This window comes from Sipha flava, unplaced genomic scaffold, assembly GCF_003268045.1.
Source record: "Sipha flava isolate LNK unplaced genomic scaffold, YSA_version1 130_pilon_pilon, whole genome shotgun sequence".
Classification (NCBI taxonomy): domain Eukaryota; kingdom Metazoa; phylum Arthropoda; class Insecta; order Hemiptera; family Aphididae; genus Sipha; species Sipha flava.
In genome coordinates this window covers 1,725,783-1,746,841 of record NW_020271756.1, presented here as the reverse complement: position 1 = coordinate 1,746,841, position 21,059 = coordinate 1,725,783, and the positions used below count along the sequence as shown (strand labels likewise).

Genomic DNA, 21,059 nt, shown 5'->3' with positions numbered 1-21,059 from the left:
GGCGTGTGCGCCGTCGGTGCTTATTACGACCGGACCGGACCACCCCCGATCAATGTACGATGTATATATTTGATCGATCCAATTGATCTGAATGAAGTTAGCCCCCCCCAAACCTATTTTTTGATTTGTGACTTTTCACTTGATTTGCAAATTCTAAAAATGAATTTGCAATTATTTGCAATTAATTTGCTAAATATTGGCGATGGTCTGAAGTGAATCGTTCAAAGTGGGGGAGCTAACTTCATGACCACCACATTTTGCAGTGACGTGCAAAAATCCGTTCTCCGCGAGGGACGAAATCGGTATTCTTCCAACGCCCGGCGCTGTCCCTTCTCCCCCGCGATCTACGTTTGATCAATGGACTCGTACAGGATATTCGATCGGCCTTAGATGAACACTACAGCTATGTGGACGTTTTATGAAGTTGGTTTGGTAGGAAGTTTCCTACTAGTTCCTACTTGAAACACTTGTAAAATAGTGACATACTAACGAATACCATTAAACCCGTTCGAAGAAAGAGTCAATGGGCAGATAATCGTTGAGTCAACATAAAAATAAATTTTTATCATTTTTAAATTTCAAATTATGTTCTTATACCCATGTTTATCAAATTCACTGTTTGATATAAATAATAAATGTTACAAATGGACAAATTTTTAAAAGGTTATTACAAAACCATAAATTCATACGTAATTTTAAATCATAAATATTTTATACTGTTTTAAATTTTATACCAACAATTTTCAAATTTTTTTTTTTTATTTATTTCATAATAAATATTATGAACATTAATTTTAATAAATATACGAAATTTAGTTAATTATTGTTGTTTTCATTGACTATAGTATAATCGGCTGTATGTCGTCTGCCTCCATTAGTGTACATGTCTACGCACATACATTGATATAATGTATATATGTATTTATTTAATATGTACAAGGTACATATACACATTAAGAAAAAAACATAAACAGTATATTTTATTATATTGTATTTATTATTATAGTTTTTATTATTATACGAAAATACATACATATGTACACGTAACGAAATAATAGTTCGGGGAATAGAGCGGATACGCCAATCTTGGTTAGGATAATCGAGGTTCTACTTTATTGATAGTATACATACATGTAAATATAATATCATACTTACATTGTTATTTTATAATATCAGTAAACACTATGATTTATATTTATGCGAATTTTTTTTTACCGTCTAAGTGTTATCGGCGTTCCATACGATACCTAAACATTCAGTAGACTTGTCAAAAATGAGCGAGAAAAGTATAAAATCTATGGTACAATGATGAGTATTCCATGAAATTCCATGAACGTCCAGTGTGGGCAGTGTGTGAGATCGATATTATTCAAGTACATCGTGATAAATCAATTTCCATAATGATTCGTATTGCAAATACGTTGCTTATCGTCCGGGTTTGTATAAGTTGATGCAACGATTAAATTAACGTAATCATAACAACTGTTAAATGCAATTTCACGGATGCGGTAGATTCCGAGTTCAGTCAATGCAGTACTTGATGACTGCTCACCGTACAATAATGTCATCGGCAGTCGGACAAGGTTTTGTTGAATATATATATATATATATATATGTATATATGAAAATCGAAATACTAAAGTATTTATTATACTATAACCCTAGCGTAGCTGTAACGTTCTACAGAAATCCTAGGAATCATATGAATTAACTATTATTAGAAACGACATAAAGATTGTAATTCACAGGCGAACTGAACAAGGGATTATGTGGAATGCCCACGTATTTCATGGAACGCCGCCTGTATTCAGCATTTCGCTCGAAACATAAAAATATATATTTTAGTAAAATCATGAATAGTGTGTGTTGCGTAACAACTCGTTCGGCCTACCGAATTATTATGCTCTTTCGATCATCATAGGCGAAATGGGTGTTGAAAGAAAAATATGAAAACCACATCGGTTATTCGGTATCTCGTACGCGACCGCGGTGGCTTACAGAGCGATCGAATCGTTCGCGTCTTGAACGCTGGTGTCCGCGTCGTTGTCGTCGTTGTCGGCTCCGGAGGTCGCCGATCGGAAAGGCAAGGGCGGGCTGATTATTGGCGCGACGGCCATCGAGCCGCAACAGTCGCCGTCGTCCACCACGATGGACGGCGGAGCTCGGAACGCGTCCACGGCCGGCACGGCTGTCGGGTACCCGCCTTGCGCGGTGGTCCGCACCTGGACGGTGTCGTCGTACGCGGCCAGCACGGCTGCTCGTCTGTGCTGCCTCCGGATCGTGCCCGTGGCCCCTGAGCACGTGCTGTATGGCATCGGATTTATGCCCAAAGGGCTGGGGCTCATAATGCCTATGGCTTCGGCCGCCGTGGTCGCGTAATACGCGCCCAAGCAATCGATGCCGCACTGCACCGGTATCTGTATGGATACGTAACCGGTAGCCGGCGGACACTCGGCCCACACGATTTGCTCGAAGTCAATTTCCCAGCCTGCGCATTTCGCGTCGCTTACCACGTCAGGGTTGCTCCGCGACACCACCCCAGTCTCGTACGCTGGTCCGGCGGTGCCCTTAGCCGTGGTGGTTACCGCTGCCCCTGCCGACGTCGTGACCGAGGCGGCGGTAGTCGTTCTCGCCACGCTCGCCGTCGGCAGTCGCTCGTCCGCAAGCGGTTCCTTGTCGGCCGTCGTGCTCACGGCGCGGTAACCGTCGGCTGCGGGCGCCACTGGCCGCCGCTTTCCAGTGGTCGCCGCGGAATCGCCGGTGCGGCCACCATCACGTATCACCCGCTTGCACCGGACGGCCACCAGTGCGGCGACAGCGGTGGCCGCGGACAGGGCAACCAAACCGGCAGCCAGATACGCAACGTACACCAGCGAGTGGCCGTCGTTACCACCGGCCGCGGCTGACGACGACTGCGATGGCGCGGAACGATCGTCCACAGCGCCAGCGGCCAGTGACGGTCGGCTAGGCCGCATGGTGACGGTGAAGTTGGCCTCGGCCCGGCCGGCCCGGTTCTCTGCCACGCACGAATACGTGCCCGCGTCGCTCAGACTGGCGTTGTACACGTACAGCTCAGCCGTCGTGTTGCCGTCCACGGTGATCAGCTCGGACGCGTTGTGCCGGTACACCGGCGCACCGCCGAACAGCCACTCGACCGTGGCCACCGGCGTGGCGGCCACCAGGCACCGGAACGACACGTTTGCGCCCTCGGCTACGTCCTGCACGTGCCTTGCGTCCGGGTACACGACCGGTGCACACGCCAGCTCGGCGGCCGGCACCCGGCGCACCAGGACGCCGACGTACGTGGCCGGCCCCGAGCACACCGGTTCTTCAGCCACGGGCACGCGGGACGTGGACAACCATCGGTGCATGTCGGCCGCGCGGCAGTCGCACTGCCAGTCGTTGCGGTGCAGGTCGACTTGGTGCAGCCTAGTGGGCAACGTGTGCAGTCCCGGCACATGAGTCAGTCGGTTGTCGTCCAGCTTCAGCCAGTCCAGCCCAGCGAGGTCGTCGAATGCGCCGGCCGCCACGGCGGTCAGGCCGCAGCCGCTCAGGTCGAGCGCGGTTAGTTGGCCGAGGTGCCGGAACGCGCGCGCCGGCACCTCAGCGATTGGGTTGCCGCTCAGGCTGAGCTTCATCAGCGACGGACACTCGACGAACGCGGCGGTCGGCACGTGCCGTAGACAGTTGCCGGATAGGTCCAGATCCACAAGGTTGGTGAGGCCGTAGAATGCGCGGTCGTGCACGTAATACACGTTGCACCTCGCCGCGTGGATGCGCTGCAGGTTGGATAGGCCGGCAGCGGCGAACATGTCCCGCGGCAGCCCGGCCGCCGAAAGGTCGTTGTCCGATATGTCCAGCACCTGCGTGGCCGGGTCGATGCCCAGCGCCGCCGTCACGCCTGTCACCTTTTTGCCCACGCACTCCACCGTCTGCTTACCGTTCTTCCACTTGCACGCACACCCGGCCGGGCAGCCCGTCGACGACGACAACGACGATGACAACGGCGCCGCCGCCACCGAGGTCCGTAGTGTCACCGTCGTCGTCATTATTGTCATCGTCGTCATCATCATAATCATCATCATCATCGCCCTCGTCGTCCATAGAACCATTACCCCGAACGCTCAATTACACTCATTTTGCTCGTTCGACCATCATCGTTGTCATCGTAGTCAATGTCATCACCGTCATCATCATCATCATTTTGTCGTCGTCATCGTCGTCGTAGTCATCAGTATCGAAGTCGTTGTCATCGCCCTGTAACAAACAACCATTCAATTATTGCATACATTTAGAAATATTACGTCATCTCCGTGTACGGTTGAGATATTAACGTGGAATATGCGTTACATTTATGTGGTGTTGAAAAATATTTTCGTGGCTATGTTGTGGAATCATAATGCCAAGATTACGTTTATGATGGAGTTATAATTCGGTCAAAAAATTATGCTACGCATCTTATTTATTGTTAGTATAAGGATTGCATTTTCATTATAGTATAGAAATAGTAATTAAAAAATTTGGTTACAGATACGGTATAAGATTATATATTATTTTTGGTAAATTTACCTAAATATTATTAAATTTGTAGGAAAATAAATAATAAAAATAACGGTTGTTACAATTTTTAACATATTACCTACATCAAATACAACTTCTTTTTTTTTTGAGTCCAGGGCGTAGCTTCTCTCTTTCGTTGAATATACTGGGTATCCTGCCATAATATTTCGATGAAAGTATCTCGGTAGATAATATTTTTTTTATTTTAGTACTGATTAGAAGAAAAGTCATATTGAATATTTGTATTTTAATCCCTTAAGTTGGAAAATAATTTTTTTGAAATTGTCATTTCTATAAAATTACAAAATAACAATTCTTTAGATCACGTTGTTTAGGAAAATTCAAAGTATTAATTAAATAAATAAATAAAATCACTCTTAAATAACATCACAGCCGTAATTTGTTATTTATAATGTAAATTTAGTGCAATCGTAAAAATAGATAAATTTAGAACATAAAAGTTGATATAATTTATACTAATTTATTAATTAGTCAATAAAAAATTGGAGTACCCTTAATTTTTCTGATCAAATTACATTAGTTATAATTATGAAATCGATAATTTCATTTTCGATTGTGATAGATTGAAATATTCAGAACGAATTGTATTAAGTATTAGCTATTTTGTAATTAAATATTGTTGTTTTTGAGTATTTTAATTATTTCGGCTCGTGTGATTATAGTATGATAATATGTTAACAGTATAATTTGCTATAGCTTATATTAAATTAATTATATTTATTTAATATTTTTTCTATGATTATATTTCTTAAAAATATAATTCATAATCATAACCGAAGAATATATATATTTTAATTTTAGTTAATTTAATAAAATTTTAGGTTATATAATTGTACTGAGAAAAAGTTTTCACAAATAAATATTCCTGGTACACTGTTTTTTTTTTTTAAAGAAATCTTCTACTTTAATTGTTCCAAGCCGAGTACTGCGCGTACTTGTAATGATAAAAAACAAAACACTTGCAACTTATAATATAACATACACGTATTTCTAAATTAGAATAAGACCAGAAGTTAAAATGTAGAATTGAAATAAATATATAATTTTAAAACTCAGATATTATTATGGGTTTTATAATAATGCATTTTAAATTTAAATATTTATTTAAAAACTGTACAATGTAACATTATCAAGCATTACAAAATACTTTTACAACTTAAAAATTGATACATTTGGTTTTAAAATGTCTTAAATGAGTGCAAAACTGCTTTAATTTAAGTTGTTGCTTTATTGCTCTCATAGATTTTTTTTTTCGTTTGAACGCCTTAGAAATCGTGGAATCGTGGAGTGGGCTACTTGTCGTTAGCAAACAGAACGGCGTTCCATTCATTTGCACTTGCGATAAAATATTTAAAATTTTTTAATGGAGATATTTTGATGGAGATATTTTGTCGAAGATATTTTTACCGGAGATATTTTGACGGGTTAGGATATGAGTTCCTGCTAGGAACTGTAATATTTTTTCAAAAATTATCTACAGTTTAAAAAAGATAAATGCCGCCTCAGGCGTGAGCCTATATTGCCTACCCCTTGAGCCAGGTTTGCATTTAATATTGTTACAGTTCGTGCACATGTTAATTGGCGATACGTACAGCCGGTAGGGAACATCGTCAGACATTAACCGTACGTTGTCTACACAACAATCGACAGTATGCGTTTTTCATTTGTAATCTTTTATTTACTTATTTTTCCCCGATAACATACAATATTTTAAAAACACGGGCTCGGGAGAAGGGATGCGGTCCCTAGGACCCTACCTTCGGAACCGCCCGCGTACCGAGTTCGTTTTGCACTCCTCGAAAGCAGTAGTGATGCCTCAACAGATTCAAGTGGTGGCCAGTCCCGTGGTTAGGTGTGCGATTATTGTTGTAAGCATTCGTATACACTGACGTGCGGTCCCTGTGGCGGCAACAGTTCATGCGTCCAACACGATTACGCGCGTCGTGGCCGTTAATCTTAATAAACGTACGTACCAAATGGTCTTTGTGAAACTGATCGGGCACCGCACACGTATCGCGCGCGTACTACCGGCCGAATTAAATCGCACGTTCGAGCGCACGACGTTACCAAATCGCCCGTCGTAAGTCTTCCACGACCACTGCACGTGTACGGTACCCCGGTACTAGCCTCTGACCCTTGTTCCTCGCTTTTCATTTTTTTTTCTTTTTTTCTTTTTTCTCTTTTTTCATCAGCTCGAATAGGTCTTTCCGTCACCCAGATAACTCGTCATCTCCTCGTTTGCTCCTAAGCACGCGTGCGCGTTCGAAGCCTCGATGTACTTTCGATATCACTAATATCGTTATCACTTACCACTCGCTCGATGTCGTTATGTTTTTGTATCGAAAATAACCGTAAAGCGCACTGTATCATTGTTACTGACAAATTTTAATTTTATTCTATTATTTTATTAATTAATTGAATGTATATATTAAATAATTTAATTGTATACGTATGCTCTACAGAATGTTCTAATTTATCCGAATTGTATGCATTTTTATATTTGATTATTTAACAGAAATATAATATGCTCAACATTTTCCACATATATCTCCGCACATAAAACTTGAAATCTTATGCTCTACAGTCCTACGGTAACTGGAATTTATTACTATGAGTTATGTACGAGAAGGTTTGTTTTTATACATGTACAGGTCGACTCTTATATACTCGTTGAGAAATAGTTTTTTACATGAAAAAAAAAATATAAATATATTTTACGTGATTTCCTGTACTAATTTAAATATTTTTCCTTTCTGCAGTATATTTTACCACTATAATTTTACGATTTTGACAACTGTAAATGATTATGTACCTATGAATTGTTGTAAATTATTTCGACCTCGTTAGAAAGTTTTTTTTTAAAGGTAATGGCATTTAATATATTTATTTTTTTTAATTTTAAATAATCTTAATGGTACGTTATACTTTTTTTACGTTTAAAAACTCATAATAAGTATAATAAACATTGTTTGCTAGGTTAAAAAAGTGTTGAGTTGATTTACGTTTGAGGGTAAAATAAATTATGAAAATAATGATGTCCATGTTTTGAACAATTTGTTTTTCGGAACCATTATTGGGTGTGAATAATGATTAGGTAATATGATAAGTCTAACTTTCAAGCCATAAAAACGTATTGTTGGGAGATAAAAAAAAAAAAAAAGATTGAACCAAAAACTATACCATTCGACGAATACCTGTTAAAATCAATCTAAATCACTAGACGTTCATTGAAATATGTGAAGGAGAAGGTGGTGATAGAAGTTTAAACGGGATAAAGGGATAGGTTTTAAAAAACATTATATATTAATCGTCTTAACAGTGACATGAAAGAGTAGTTATTACTCGTATATTAGTAAAATTATTACAGTACATGTTTCGATTGACGCATATACTATGTGGAAATATGTACACTAAGTTCTAGAAAGCAAATTTTAACTATAAATACTCGTAAACAATTAACAACTGTGTACGTACATCTGGTTTTAAATAAAAATTACTTTCATCGGGAAATTGGTGAAGATGGTAATTAATCTAAGTTGTTGTTAAATTAAATCTACTCTAGTGAAGTAAATTAGCTGAGGACGTATGACAAATTGACGACTGTGTGTGTCACGTATCACATATGTCGGTATCGACGATAGTTTTGACGCGGATACGAATGATGATTGACTAGATTTGTCGTGCAAAACAAATGCAGATGTGGTGTAAATATACCTGCCCATCCGAGTGTTGTATAATAACAGTAATTTTAGCTTCGTGTTATACAATGAGACGACAAATGGTGTTAAAAGTTGCGTTTTAACAGAAATTCATGGATAATTCAACCGTGAGGGAGTGGCGAGTGATTTTAATCACTTTTTTCCTCCAAAAAAGTGGTTTTAATGTAGTATGTACGAGTGTGTTTGTATGAGAGGTGAGCGGGGGTTTTTTTTAAAAGTAAAATGTGAGTAAAAAAAAAAAACCAATCACGGGGAAAGCGAAAAGAATAAATATATATACGTGTATACAAATTGGTAGAGAGAAATAGGGGGTGAGGAAGAGGACGAATGAGAGAGGGTCAGGGAGAAGGAATGGGTTTCTTTCTGAGGTCCGACGATAAATCAACCGACACACGACGGGCAGGTTTTCTGTAACAATTACTTTGGACACGTGCGAAAATAACGGTAACGGGCTAACGAAACGTGGCGTCTGGTAACGAAAAGAGTTGATTGGGTGAATGTAATGGGTGAGTGGCGTGCGTGGGTGTGTGTTCGAGAGGGTGGGAGCGGCGGGGTGTGTCCGGCAGGGTTTATATAGACCGCCGAACACGTACTATTTAAAAACGTTGGGCGGAAGTCATAGATGTCGTCCATCGGAAACACACGCTTTTATGGTGCTTCCGGTCGTCGGTAAAAGTTAAAATTGAAAATAATATCATGTCCTCCGCAGTGGTGCTACGTACAAGTTGATGATTTTATTGTGATTTATCATGGTGCGATTCATTCGCGTACAGTGTTATCGTGCAGTGCACACACATTAACGATTCTGTTAGAAAATTCGACTCAAAAAACTATAGACCATATAATGAATTTGAGATTAATTCGAATTAAACACTTTTACGGAACATTCAGTACACGTACATGATTTAAAAGGTCCTTCTCAGGACCAATAAGTAACACAAACCAGTAACGACCAATCACAGGCCGTTATTAAATAAACACGGAAAACAATAACTTAAACACAAACCACAACAACGGGGGTGACATCAATGGATAGGGGAGGAAAATACCTATCCGGAGATATTACTAAATTCACCGAGAAAGTAAAACACTGTCACCAACAGAAGACGGAAGATATGGGAGAGTTTGTAAGAGAGGAAAGGAGGAAAAGAAGAACAAAGTCGAGAAGTGGCAAAATCGAGGATGGGATCATCGGATAGGGGATGAAAATACCTATCCATAGACACCGCCTACGACGTTATCAGAACAAGGGAATAGAAGTTATCAACAGAAACTTAACGCAACCAGATATAGGTTAAAACTAGGATACACAGAAAGTTTACTAGTTGGTACGGCAGTGTGGTTATATACCGGCATTCCGATATCGATTAAAATCAACTTCTTCCACTTCAACATCGTGACGCCGTGTTCTGGATTACACCGCTCAGGATTAGTCGGTTACTAAACCTTAATATTTAGCGAACGTCTTCGACGGGTAACAAAGGCCTGCGATCCATGGATACGTACGTAGCCTTTCGGTGCGACGGCGGACCGATTCCACGACCGACGACATGAAGTCCGAGACCAGATTCCGGAGGATTGTGCTTCCGACCAAACATACAAGCAGGGGAAGCCCAACCATCGAAGACCGTATGCTGTACGAATAATCGAAATCCGGGAACTTCGCCTACCAACCGAAAAACCTCCACAGTCAGACCACTGTTCGATCCACAATCTGCTGTAGCTAAAATAGCACTTTTCAGCGCTGACAAATCACATGGCACTTAATTAAGCTGTCCTTCCCGGATTTGATTCACCACCGGAGTACCACTTAGTCAAGCTTGTACCGGTGACGGTCAATCCCTATCCACACATTACTTGTACGAACGTATATCTATGATAACCCCATAATGTAACGTTAGGGTCCGACCAACTACCCAAGCACCACCGACTGCTCCAACTCACTTTTACAAGTCTGGTCGGCGCAACCCGACGCTTTACTTGTCCTTTCATATTATATGTGTATATATATATCTAAGTTTTACATCAAAATATAAGAACGTGAATACCTACAAATCCAAGCGTTTTAATTATTTTACGATTTGGAACGTCAACCCTGACACTCCGTATCAACACCTAACCAGTGTTTATATATAGATAAATATTATTTTTTTTTATTTGATTAATTTTAATATTTTTTTTTTTTACTTTACAAAATTACAAGGTAACAATAATATAAAATAATAGGAATAGTGATGTGTAAAAATAATCAAATGCATTTATAATATTGAGTTAGTGATAGTCTACTTCAGAACCGTATAATATCGAATATCATTTTTTAAACACGATGATTTATAAAAAATGTTCTTCCATTCCCAAAAAATATCATTCCGAATTCGTTTATGATTGTATCGACGGTTTATTTTGATGGGTACGAGCATATTTTTTTTGCGAACAAAATACGAGTATCTAATTTTAGAATATCTTTATTGAATCGGTTATATGATCGGTTTAACACGGTTTTCATCCATCCATGACTGTACATATATTTTATACATTATTTTCATCGTGGATCAAATATCTTCGAAACAAAGATGAATTTTTATCCATGTGTATGATATACATAGAACAGTATATACAAACTTATTCAAGCACGGTCGTAGTTGTTTTCGGAAAAACGATCTGTTCAGTGATTCAAAATGATGAGTGGTCGTTTGTCAACAGGGAGTCGATAACCGCAGAATGACTTTTGCGAAAAAAGGCGTGACCATACAATTATTATTATTACAGAATCAAAACGGGTAGGTGTGTCATGTGATAAATGAAGTCGAACGAACGTCACTTTGCGCTATGTAGCATGAAATCCGACATTATTTCGGAGCGTAAAAATGATCGCTGTAAACGAGAGGTGAAATAACTGTACACTTACGCGTTTGTTTTCGGCCCAGGAAGAACTCTGGTGCTGCGAATTGCGTGCGCGGATACGATTATAGGAGGGTAGGTTTTTGATGGATTTTTATACCTACACGTGTGCGTGTTTTATTTTCACCCGTAATATGAATATAAAGAATGAATACGATGAAAAAAACATAATATATTAAAGCTGTCGAAACGCGATACGGCCACCAATCGTGTGCGAATAACATTAGACAGACGGTGTATCTTTTATTGCGGACCCGTGTGAAAAGTAGGGTACCTAGACTTTCCGATGAGAGTAAAATATGAATATTTTTTATTTTTTTTTCCACTCCGTTTTCTGTACATGTTATGGTATTGCTGTAGCCGAAAATTGGCAATCAATGCGATAGCCGCGAGAGATTGACCACGTATCTCCGCGCTGTCTTCGCTCTCGCGACTGTTTTTTTTTTGATTTTTGATATTTCAATCGTACACCGGTAAAATATTATTACGTCAAGATATTTTATTCCATTCACATAGTTTATCAGTTTTTATATTATTTATTACATGTATAGCTTATACGACGATCAAACCAATATCAAACAGGGTTTTTCAACATTGTTTTCTTCATACGCTTTTTCAATTGAAAAATTACATTTTTTGTTCATAAAAATATATATTTGAATAACATTTGAGTATATTTGATCAGATGATATCTGAAAATTGATTAATATACCAACAAATTCAAATATACTTTCTACTTTTCCTAATGTGTCGATTGATTCTGGTGTTGAAAATGCTGGGTGTAATTATGAAGCTGTCGATCTAACTTTTATTGGACCTAGTGAGTTAAACTTTAATTCATATACAATAATGATATGACATGTAATACATTTGTTATAGATTCTAGCCAGTCACCTCATACCCCTACGTATACACCTACGCTGAAAAGAAAATTCAAGAAAAAATTATTTGATACACTAAAAAAAACCAACCTCAAAAAACGAATTAAACTTTTACAACAAACTGTTAGAAGGCAGAATACAAAAATTAATTATCTTGAGGTTTTTATAAAGAAGCTAGAAAATAAAATAAATGATTACAGTAGTCTCACTTATGCCAAAGCTATCAGTCAGTATGGGTGAAAGAGATTCTTCTTTTTAAGATGAGTCGAAGTTCAAGGGAAATTACATTTATTCGACTTATAGAGGTTTCATTGTATATGTTACCGACAATGTTTACAATCCGGAAATGATGACAATGCTTAATATGTTCCTAAACTTATTAGGCATTGTCATAATTTCCTGAAATGATAACATTGCCGGTAACATATACATGAGGGCACTAGTTTTAAAGTGTACATGTTCACTAAATTTTTAGAAAACCAAAAAAAACCGCACCCTAGTGATGACTGGATGAGTGAGACTTCACTGTATATTGTGATTAAAATGATGAAGTTTTTTTTTAATTTTTAACAAATTTTTCCTATCAGAAATTGATGTCTACTATTGGATCCTGTACTGATAGAGAAACTACTAATATAATTAAAAAAAATTTCATAGAGGTTTTTTTTAAAAGATATTATAAATAATGGTAATGCGACTCCTACTGCAAGGCGATACTGTGAAGAAGTTAAAAAGTTTGCAACTACGCTTTACTTTTATTCTCCAAAAGCATATAACTATGTTAGGTATATATCCTCAATAACTGAAACAATTATATATTTCAGTTATAGAAATCTTAATACCCCGACTAATACTTATTTTAATTTAAAGAACTTCAATTGCTTTGCCTAATCCAAGTGCCATAAGGAATTGGGTATCAAATAAAAATGCTGAAACTGGTATTTTACAAGATGTCTTGTTAGAAATAGGTAAATTTCCATATGAAGACAAATTTTGTTGTTTGATATTAGACTCTATGAGTATTAAAAAATCAGTTCAGTGGGATAAAGTTAGTCATATGTATGTATCACTAGAAAATAATATTCATTTTTAAATATATTTTAATTAGATATAAATTTATAAATTCAAATTTATATAGGTTTGTTGGTTATTGTGACTATGGATACTTGTTCTATAATTTAATTTTTTTTTTATCAGTTTCCTTATCAAACAAATCTAAGGCTGTGAAAAAGCCCATAGGCCTCGAATTAAATGGCTGCCGTCTGCTTCAACTAATCACATGAGTAAGATGCAGCAGTTAGCAATCTAGTTTATTACACATATCTGTGGTATAAAATTCCATAGATATTATATAATCCATGGTATTATATACAATTTATGGAATTATGTATTATTTTTGGCAATATATACAATTTATGAATTATATAAAATCTATGGAATTATATAATATCTATGGAATTTTATGAATTTTATGTTGTGATTTTTTATGCGACTTTTCAAATTATGGGGTGGCCGTGAACGTGTTAAGATAAAAATTGTTTAGAACCTAATAAAAAATTACGTGAATAATTAATTACTATCCAAAACAAATTGTGGATTTTTAATCATTGGGATATATTTTATATAATATAACTATTTACTTCATGGTTGATTTTTTTATTTTCGGCCCAAACAATAGTATATTATTGAAAGTTTAAATGTTTTTATCACGTCTCAATCATACGGTACTATAATTAATGTACAATAAAGTAATTTATTTTACGGCTTATTAAGTAAAATATCAATGTATATAATAGATGCATTTTATAAAATTTCCACAATATTTCTATATTCCACGTACATATTTAAACGTCAAATGGATTCGCTGTTCAAATATTATAAATTGTACTCGATTCCGAATAACATGTAAATGTAATCAAAATTGACATGTTAAATTTATTTGACGTTTACCGAGTATTGTTACCAGTACATAACTAGAAACAAAGTTTTATATATAAATTTTGTTGAATGTTGAGTACCATAACTCCGCATAATAGTACGTAGTATGAAGAAATAAAGACTGGATAAAATAAATACCCTTCAAAATTACGCAATATGGTTCATTCAAAAAAATATTCATAATAATTATTTTAATATAATTTTTTTCTTATTTATTAATAAAATTAACAATATCAAAGGGAGGTCTTCCAGTGATAGAACCATCAAAATTATTTGAATAATTTGTTTAAATATATTTCAGTTAATATTTAAGATTCTCAATGATTTAATACGTTTATATTAGATACTATCGTGATTGCTTTCCTCAGGTCAACATTTCTGATAATGCACTACAAAGGTCTTATTGGGTCGGAAAACCAACAAAAGAAGACGTACTTTGAACAGGCAATTTTTTGGTTATTCCTGGCGAAAGACAGAGATGAATTCATTATTGCTCTCGGTTTATGAAAATAATGGCTTATAACGTATCCCACTGAGCTAGTAAATACTGCATAATACCCAACTTCTATCAAACTCACATAAATAACATGTAACGATGCTACAACATGTTGTTCTAAGATAGGGTGACCATATGTAAAAAAAATACAGGACATACATATATATATATAGATTTTTAATTGTGAAAAACATAATTTTTAATAACACTGTATAAGATTAAATTCATGTACTTTACTTTTTTAAAAAAACTTATTAATTCATTTTGATGACGATTGTTCAGACATATTTTCACTATTTGGTTTTTCATATTTTTCTGAAGAAGTAATTAGTTTTAATAATTGTGGATGTTCTAAAAGAAATATATAAAACTCTGTACATGAAACATTTTTAAAATGTTGTTTTATGATTATTATCGATCTAATTGTCCACAAGAAATAGATTTTTCTCATCTGTCCATAAAACATTTGTAATTTAAAATACTCTTTCTACCGACGCATTAGTTCCGGGAATAGCCATTGAATACTCTAAAATAACCATAAAATATTTAATTGGAATGTTATTTTTTTTCTAGAATTTTAAGTATTTCTCACCAACTATCTTCGGCTTTTGAACCATTTTTCCAGTTTTGAAAATTAACCATCATTACATTTATCACATGATTAAATTCGTCAAAAAATTCATCTTCATCGAATTTCAATGATGGATTATTCTTATTAATATATTAGAAACTTTCTTGAATGTCAATCCAAATTGGAAAATCTAGTACTTGAAAAAACGAAAAAATTTTAATGTATCAAAATAATATCCTCGTTTTTCCATAACGGTCAATCTGATAACTCCGATAAGTTCCGATAACTCATAAACATTCTGCCCATACTGATAAATACAGGCAATCACAAGTTTATAATTATAATCATTATTCATTACTTTCGTAAGTTTCGTTTTCAAATTAATTTCGGTTAATCAAAAAACAGGACAAAAATTGTCCTGAATGAAGTTTGTCAGGATAACAGGATACAATGCTGAAATAAAGGACAATCCTGTAAAAAACAGGACGTATGGTCACCCTATTCTAAGAAGTGATGTAATGAAAACCAAAAAATCCGGTTCCCGATTAACAAGTAGTCGTTTACAGTACATTTTTTTTCTATTTTCATTTTGATTACCTTAATTCATATTCATATTTAAGAAAAATCTTTGCGGTCATATAGAATATATTGATTTTCAAAATAAAACAATTTTAATTCGGTCGAAAGTTATTAGTTATAGAAACCATTGGTACAGAACCGAACCCTCCCCAATAGGTGTTGTTAAAACGATAACTTATAAATGTGCCAGTCCTCAATCAAAGAACATTTATCTCAGCAATCAACACAATATATCTTATATAATATTTCATATTACTTTTTATTAGGTGGTTTCTTGCGTTGAAAATTATTGTTATTAATAAATTTTTAAGAGTTTGGCACCAATTACAGACGAACTTGAAATGAGTTTTGGACAATATACTTATATAAATTAAATAGGTAGAAAATTGTTTTTATCATGTTACTTACTATTAACTATATTCATCTACATTATTACAATAATATACTGTATATATTATATAATTAACGATTTTGAATTTGTTTTCATGTGTATGCATTTTTTTATTTATTTTTTATTTTTTGAGAACCGAACGTAATGCCTTTAAACTAAAAATAAGATTTATGCTAAAAACTGCCATTCCAACAGCAAAATAATAGTTGTCTTCTTTTGCATTTAACCCAGAACGCATACTCCCCGAAATTGTAAAATTGCTGATCGTGTTTTGAATATCAAGGTGTCAATAGATTTTCCGTGGGAATCACCTAAAAAACTAAAATGATTTAACCTTCACACTTTTTCATAAATTATGCAATTTTATATAAATTTTATAATTTTTCATAATTTCATCAATTTTGTCTTAACCCGAAACGCATACTCTCCCCGAAATATTGTCTTAATAGTTCATGGTTTTTAAAGTTTTGGAACAATTTTTTTTAATTATTCTACATCTGTTCAAAATCTAATCTATATATAAAATGTTTTATTTAATTATACGTTTTTATCAAGTCAAAGTCCAATTAATTTTAGTTTTAAGTATTTTTCAGTTTTTATACGAATATGATATATGCCTAAGAATATTTATTTTTATTTTTTTTTTTTACATCAAGAGTACAAAAATTTAAAAAAAATGGTATAAATACGTTTTCTAGAATTTATTTTGTCATAAGATACATTTTTTATAATTTTAGAGCGTTCAAACCCGAGACCTAGTATCTAACAGAGTAATGACTAATAAATTAACAATCGAACATATTTATACCTCTAAAAATATAAAAAAAGGATCACTTTATGGTACACATGATGCAAAAAAAAAAAAAGAAAAAAATTATTTGCATCATAAATTAGTCAGTTATAAAATGATCGAACTAATATCGATAAAAAAATGTATAAATATACCTGAAAAAATACTCATTTAAATCAAACTACATTATTATTTTTTTAATATGAGTAAATGTTGGTTTGAATTCATTGCATGCATTTTATTTTTCTCATTACATGATAGTATGGCTTCAAATAATTGAGTATTTATTTTTGTTTTTAGTTAAGTTAATCACATACATTTCAGAATTATTATTGCATATCAAAATACAGTTTTATTAAATAAAAACAAATAACTCATATTTAGTTTTAAGTTATACGTAAAACAAATAAAATATAAAATTTAGTAAACGTTTAATAATATAATAGATTCAATGTATAATGTACCATTTTTTCAAAATTATTAAGATTTACATTATTAACATATTTTTAATTTAAAAAGCTTAACTTTTAATTCCAAGCCCATTTGAACACATTAAAAGTATATACTAACAACTAAAATGTTTCGTTGAATTCGCAGACAATATTTTGTTGAACATACAACTAATATGTATTTAAACAGTAATTATATAAATGATTTTACTTTTATCAAGTCCGACTTACATAGTATTATTTATTTATCTTTACATCCACTGATATATTCTCAAAAATAGTTTAAAATATCGTAAATAATTTATGATTAATTATAGCTTTTGAAATAGCATATTTTTGTACTAAATACTCGTAAATCAAATGTCAAATTATTTGTATCGATTGTTCTTCGTATTCGTTTTCTTTGATATATTTTTTTATTTCTATAGCTCCACTTCCCTTTTTCTCATTCTCATTCATTCGATGATAAAAAAAACTAAGTTTTCTTAATAATAATAATAATAATAATATATATATATATATTATAATAAATACAATAATAATAATAATAAAGAAACTAAGTTTTTTAATTAGATCGAATACGTTTATTTTTTCTCTCTAAATAGTGGAATTTGGTAAAATTTTTACTAAGGTATTTATTCAGAAACAATCTGATAATATGTTAGCTTTTTCCGGTGACTGTCAAATTCAGAAAAGATTTATTTTCTTTGACCTGCGAGAGCCAATCACTTAATGCTCCGTACAACAATTAATGTGGAAGAAGGGAGTGAAAAGTTAACAATTAATTTAATATCTGGAACATATGTTTAAGTTTTGAAACATTGTAATGTACTTTGTACAAATGTTTTCTCGTTGTACCCTTCCACCAATCCCTTTTAGAACTTTCACCAACACATAACACGTCAAAATACAAATCAATTTTTCTCGATCAAATGAGATTCCATCCGTCATTTGCTTGTCAAACGCGAAACAAAATCAAGTTTAAGTATCATAGGGTTAGTGAGATGTAAATAGTGTAATGGGTGAGATACAACAAGATAGTAAGGATGTGCAGTTGGCATATCGTTTCAGGTGGATGGATATGATTCAGAACAGAGATGGATTTATGTAAAAACATTCGGAACAAAGAACTTGATATATTCTAATATAATATCAGACTATTGATTTTAATATCATTATGATTGAACTTTATAAATAATAAAACTTTATATCAATTATAAAATTTGTACGCATATTCACTGGATTATAAAATGAAGCTAAAGATAAAAACAACATGTTTTCTATCATTAAATATAACAAAAATAAAAATGTGCAAAATTGATCTTTCTCCGTATTTTTAATACATTTTGGAAGTTCTCTAGAAAATAAATAAAAAAATCTTCATGGATTCTAAAACATATCTTATATTATTTATAGCTACCACACGATTTTATAATGGAATGAAATTAAATCATCAATGCAATAAAAATTAAGTACTATAATAACAAGTTAAATTATTAACAAAATCGAATTTTATATTTTTAACGATGATTTATTTCACGATAAAACTAACTGTATTCAAACACAAAATGTAACACACCATAATTTCATTAATACAAAAAATCATATTTTAATTCGTCGATTTTTTTTTTTTTTTTTTTTATTGAATATATATTTTACAATATGAGTTGCTTGGTTATTTTATCATACACGTATACTATTTATAAATAAATAATTGAAAACATCAAAACTTACAGTTAAAAATATTCATAAAACGAATACGATGTATTAATAATATTTTTAACTGTTGTATAATAGTATTTCTTATCATCGTTCCCACAATAAAAAAACTTCCAATATTTTGGATCTTTAAGTGTATGCATAACTATATTTTTACAATTTACTACAATATATAATTGTATTGACTGTATTTGTATTGATTGTACTGTATTGTATGTTGTTTGTATTAATCATATTTTGAAAGAAGTAGAGCAAAATAGACAGGAATGTACTATACGAGTATATTGACGAAAATTAGACAGTAAAGCGAGGGCAGAAGTAAAACACTTATATAGAGAATTCCAGATAATTTGGTATTCAAATGTAATCGTTAGGGTATGTCGCTGTTCTCAGGTGACATATTTTACGATAAGTCAATACATAGTATACGCACATACTGGCAACAAATATATATTATCCAATAATATCCACTAAGGGTTCAAATTTATTTCGCGTGCAGTACAGATAAACAATATAGTATCGCGTCACCCTACATGTAAAATCGAATAAAATAATACTACTACTGATATATGCACAATATCGATATAATACTATAGTAAACTAATGAATCAATGAAGGTAATATAATATATTGTATATAAATACAATAACAATTCTGATAGCTTAACAATGCACTATCTCTCCATCTTGAGATGTTTAACATTTACGTTTCGAATATCTATTGTTTTTAATCGTCTTAAAAGCTTCTGGAAAAACTTTCAAAAAAGTTCTCTAGGAATTACTTTATTCGTTTCCGACGACATTTACCAAAAATTCGATTTGATAAATATTTTATAATTGGCAAGATTTTCTTTTCTTAGTTAATTTTTTTTTACATCTATTTAAAAATATTTAAATGTCTTAAATTTTAAAAATTTAAAAAAAAAAATTCTACAAAACATGTTCAAATGCCCGAAAAAGTTATTTTTTAACAGTTGATATATTTATCAATATCTGCGTTATTGTGAATAGCAACATCCTGCTAACTATCGTGGTTGCAAAGTATACTTTTATATATAAACAAACATACAAGAACACCTTGATAAAATACATAGCTGGACAAAAAAATAGCGTATTGTTTTTAATCCATCAAAAATCTGTGCAGAGTGCTATTTACATTTTGACGTCCTCTAAATTCTACTTCTTTCTATGTAAGCGGAGAAAATATTGATGGGTCGCCAAAAATAAAATACCTCAGTGTCATTCTTAACCGGAAACTCACCAGGAACTCTCATATAGCAAGCAAACTACAACAAAGTTATCAAAGACTTACTCGTATGATGTTGTATATTAAATTTTTTTTTTAAATCGACATACAAACAGCTGTTACGTTCCCTCGTACTCTATGCATCACCAATTTGGGGAGCTGCCTTAAATACTCATATCAACAAAATACACATATTCCAAACTAAAATTTTAAGATCTATATCAAACGCCCCATAGTTCATCAGAAATGGCACTTCACATTGGTTTTCAAATTCTCATAATCAAAACTTATATAAAAATATTATATGTCAATCAAATTTAAAACACTATAATCCAAATCAAATGGAGCACAATTTTATCACTTATCTGATTTTCCCCAATACCGTCGACTTAAACAAGGTCGTTTACAAGATAACTCGAGCTTTCAACTTCAATCTACAATTCTTTATTGCATTTAACACTTAACTAGTTGTTAACTCAATCTGTGCTAATATTAGAATACAAATTGAAATTTGAAGTACTAAGACCGGCTTATTTAATTACAGATACCAACGGTAATAATTAGTATTTTCAATACCACAACTGTAAAAGTTCAAATTACATATGAAAAACCTTTAATATTAACAAATTAAAAAAGGCCAATACTTATTTTACTGATTAGTTATTGATTTTTAATACGTAAAACTATTATATTCAATATAGTATATTAGAATTAAGTATTTACTCATATTTTAATTACTTCATGTTTCAAAGCAACAATACATAACCGTAAAAAATGTAATTTTATACAGAGCTTGACA

General features: G+C 33.7%; 1 protein-coding gene across 5 annotated transcripts in view; it reads right to left on the bottom strand.

Annotated features, from left to right (window-relative positions):
• Positions 1-1,017: 1,017 nt before the first annotated feature.
• Positions 1,018-21,059, bottom strand: part of LOC112694496 (leucine-rich repeat-containing protein 4-like) — a 264,913-nt gene continuing 244,871 nt past the window's right edge. For all 5 annotated transcript variants that reach the window (XM_025569975.1, XM_025569974.1, XM_025569979.1 and 2 more), the window contains one exon: positions 1,018-4,257. In XM_025569975.1, coding sequence (XP_025425760.1) covers positions 1,995-4,112 — 2,118 coding nt within the window. In that variant the 5' untranslated portion in view covers positions 4,113-4,257 and the 3' untranslated portion in view covers positions 1,018-1,994. The remainder of the gene's footprint in view (positions 4,258-21,059) is intronic.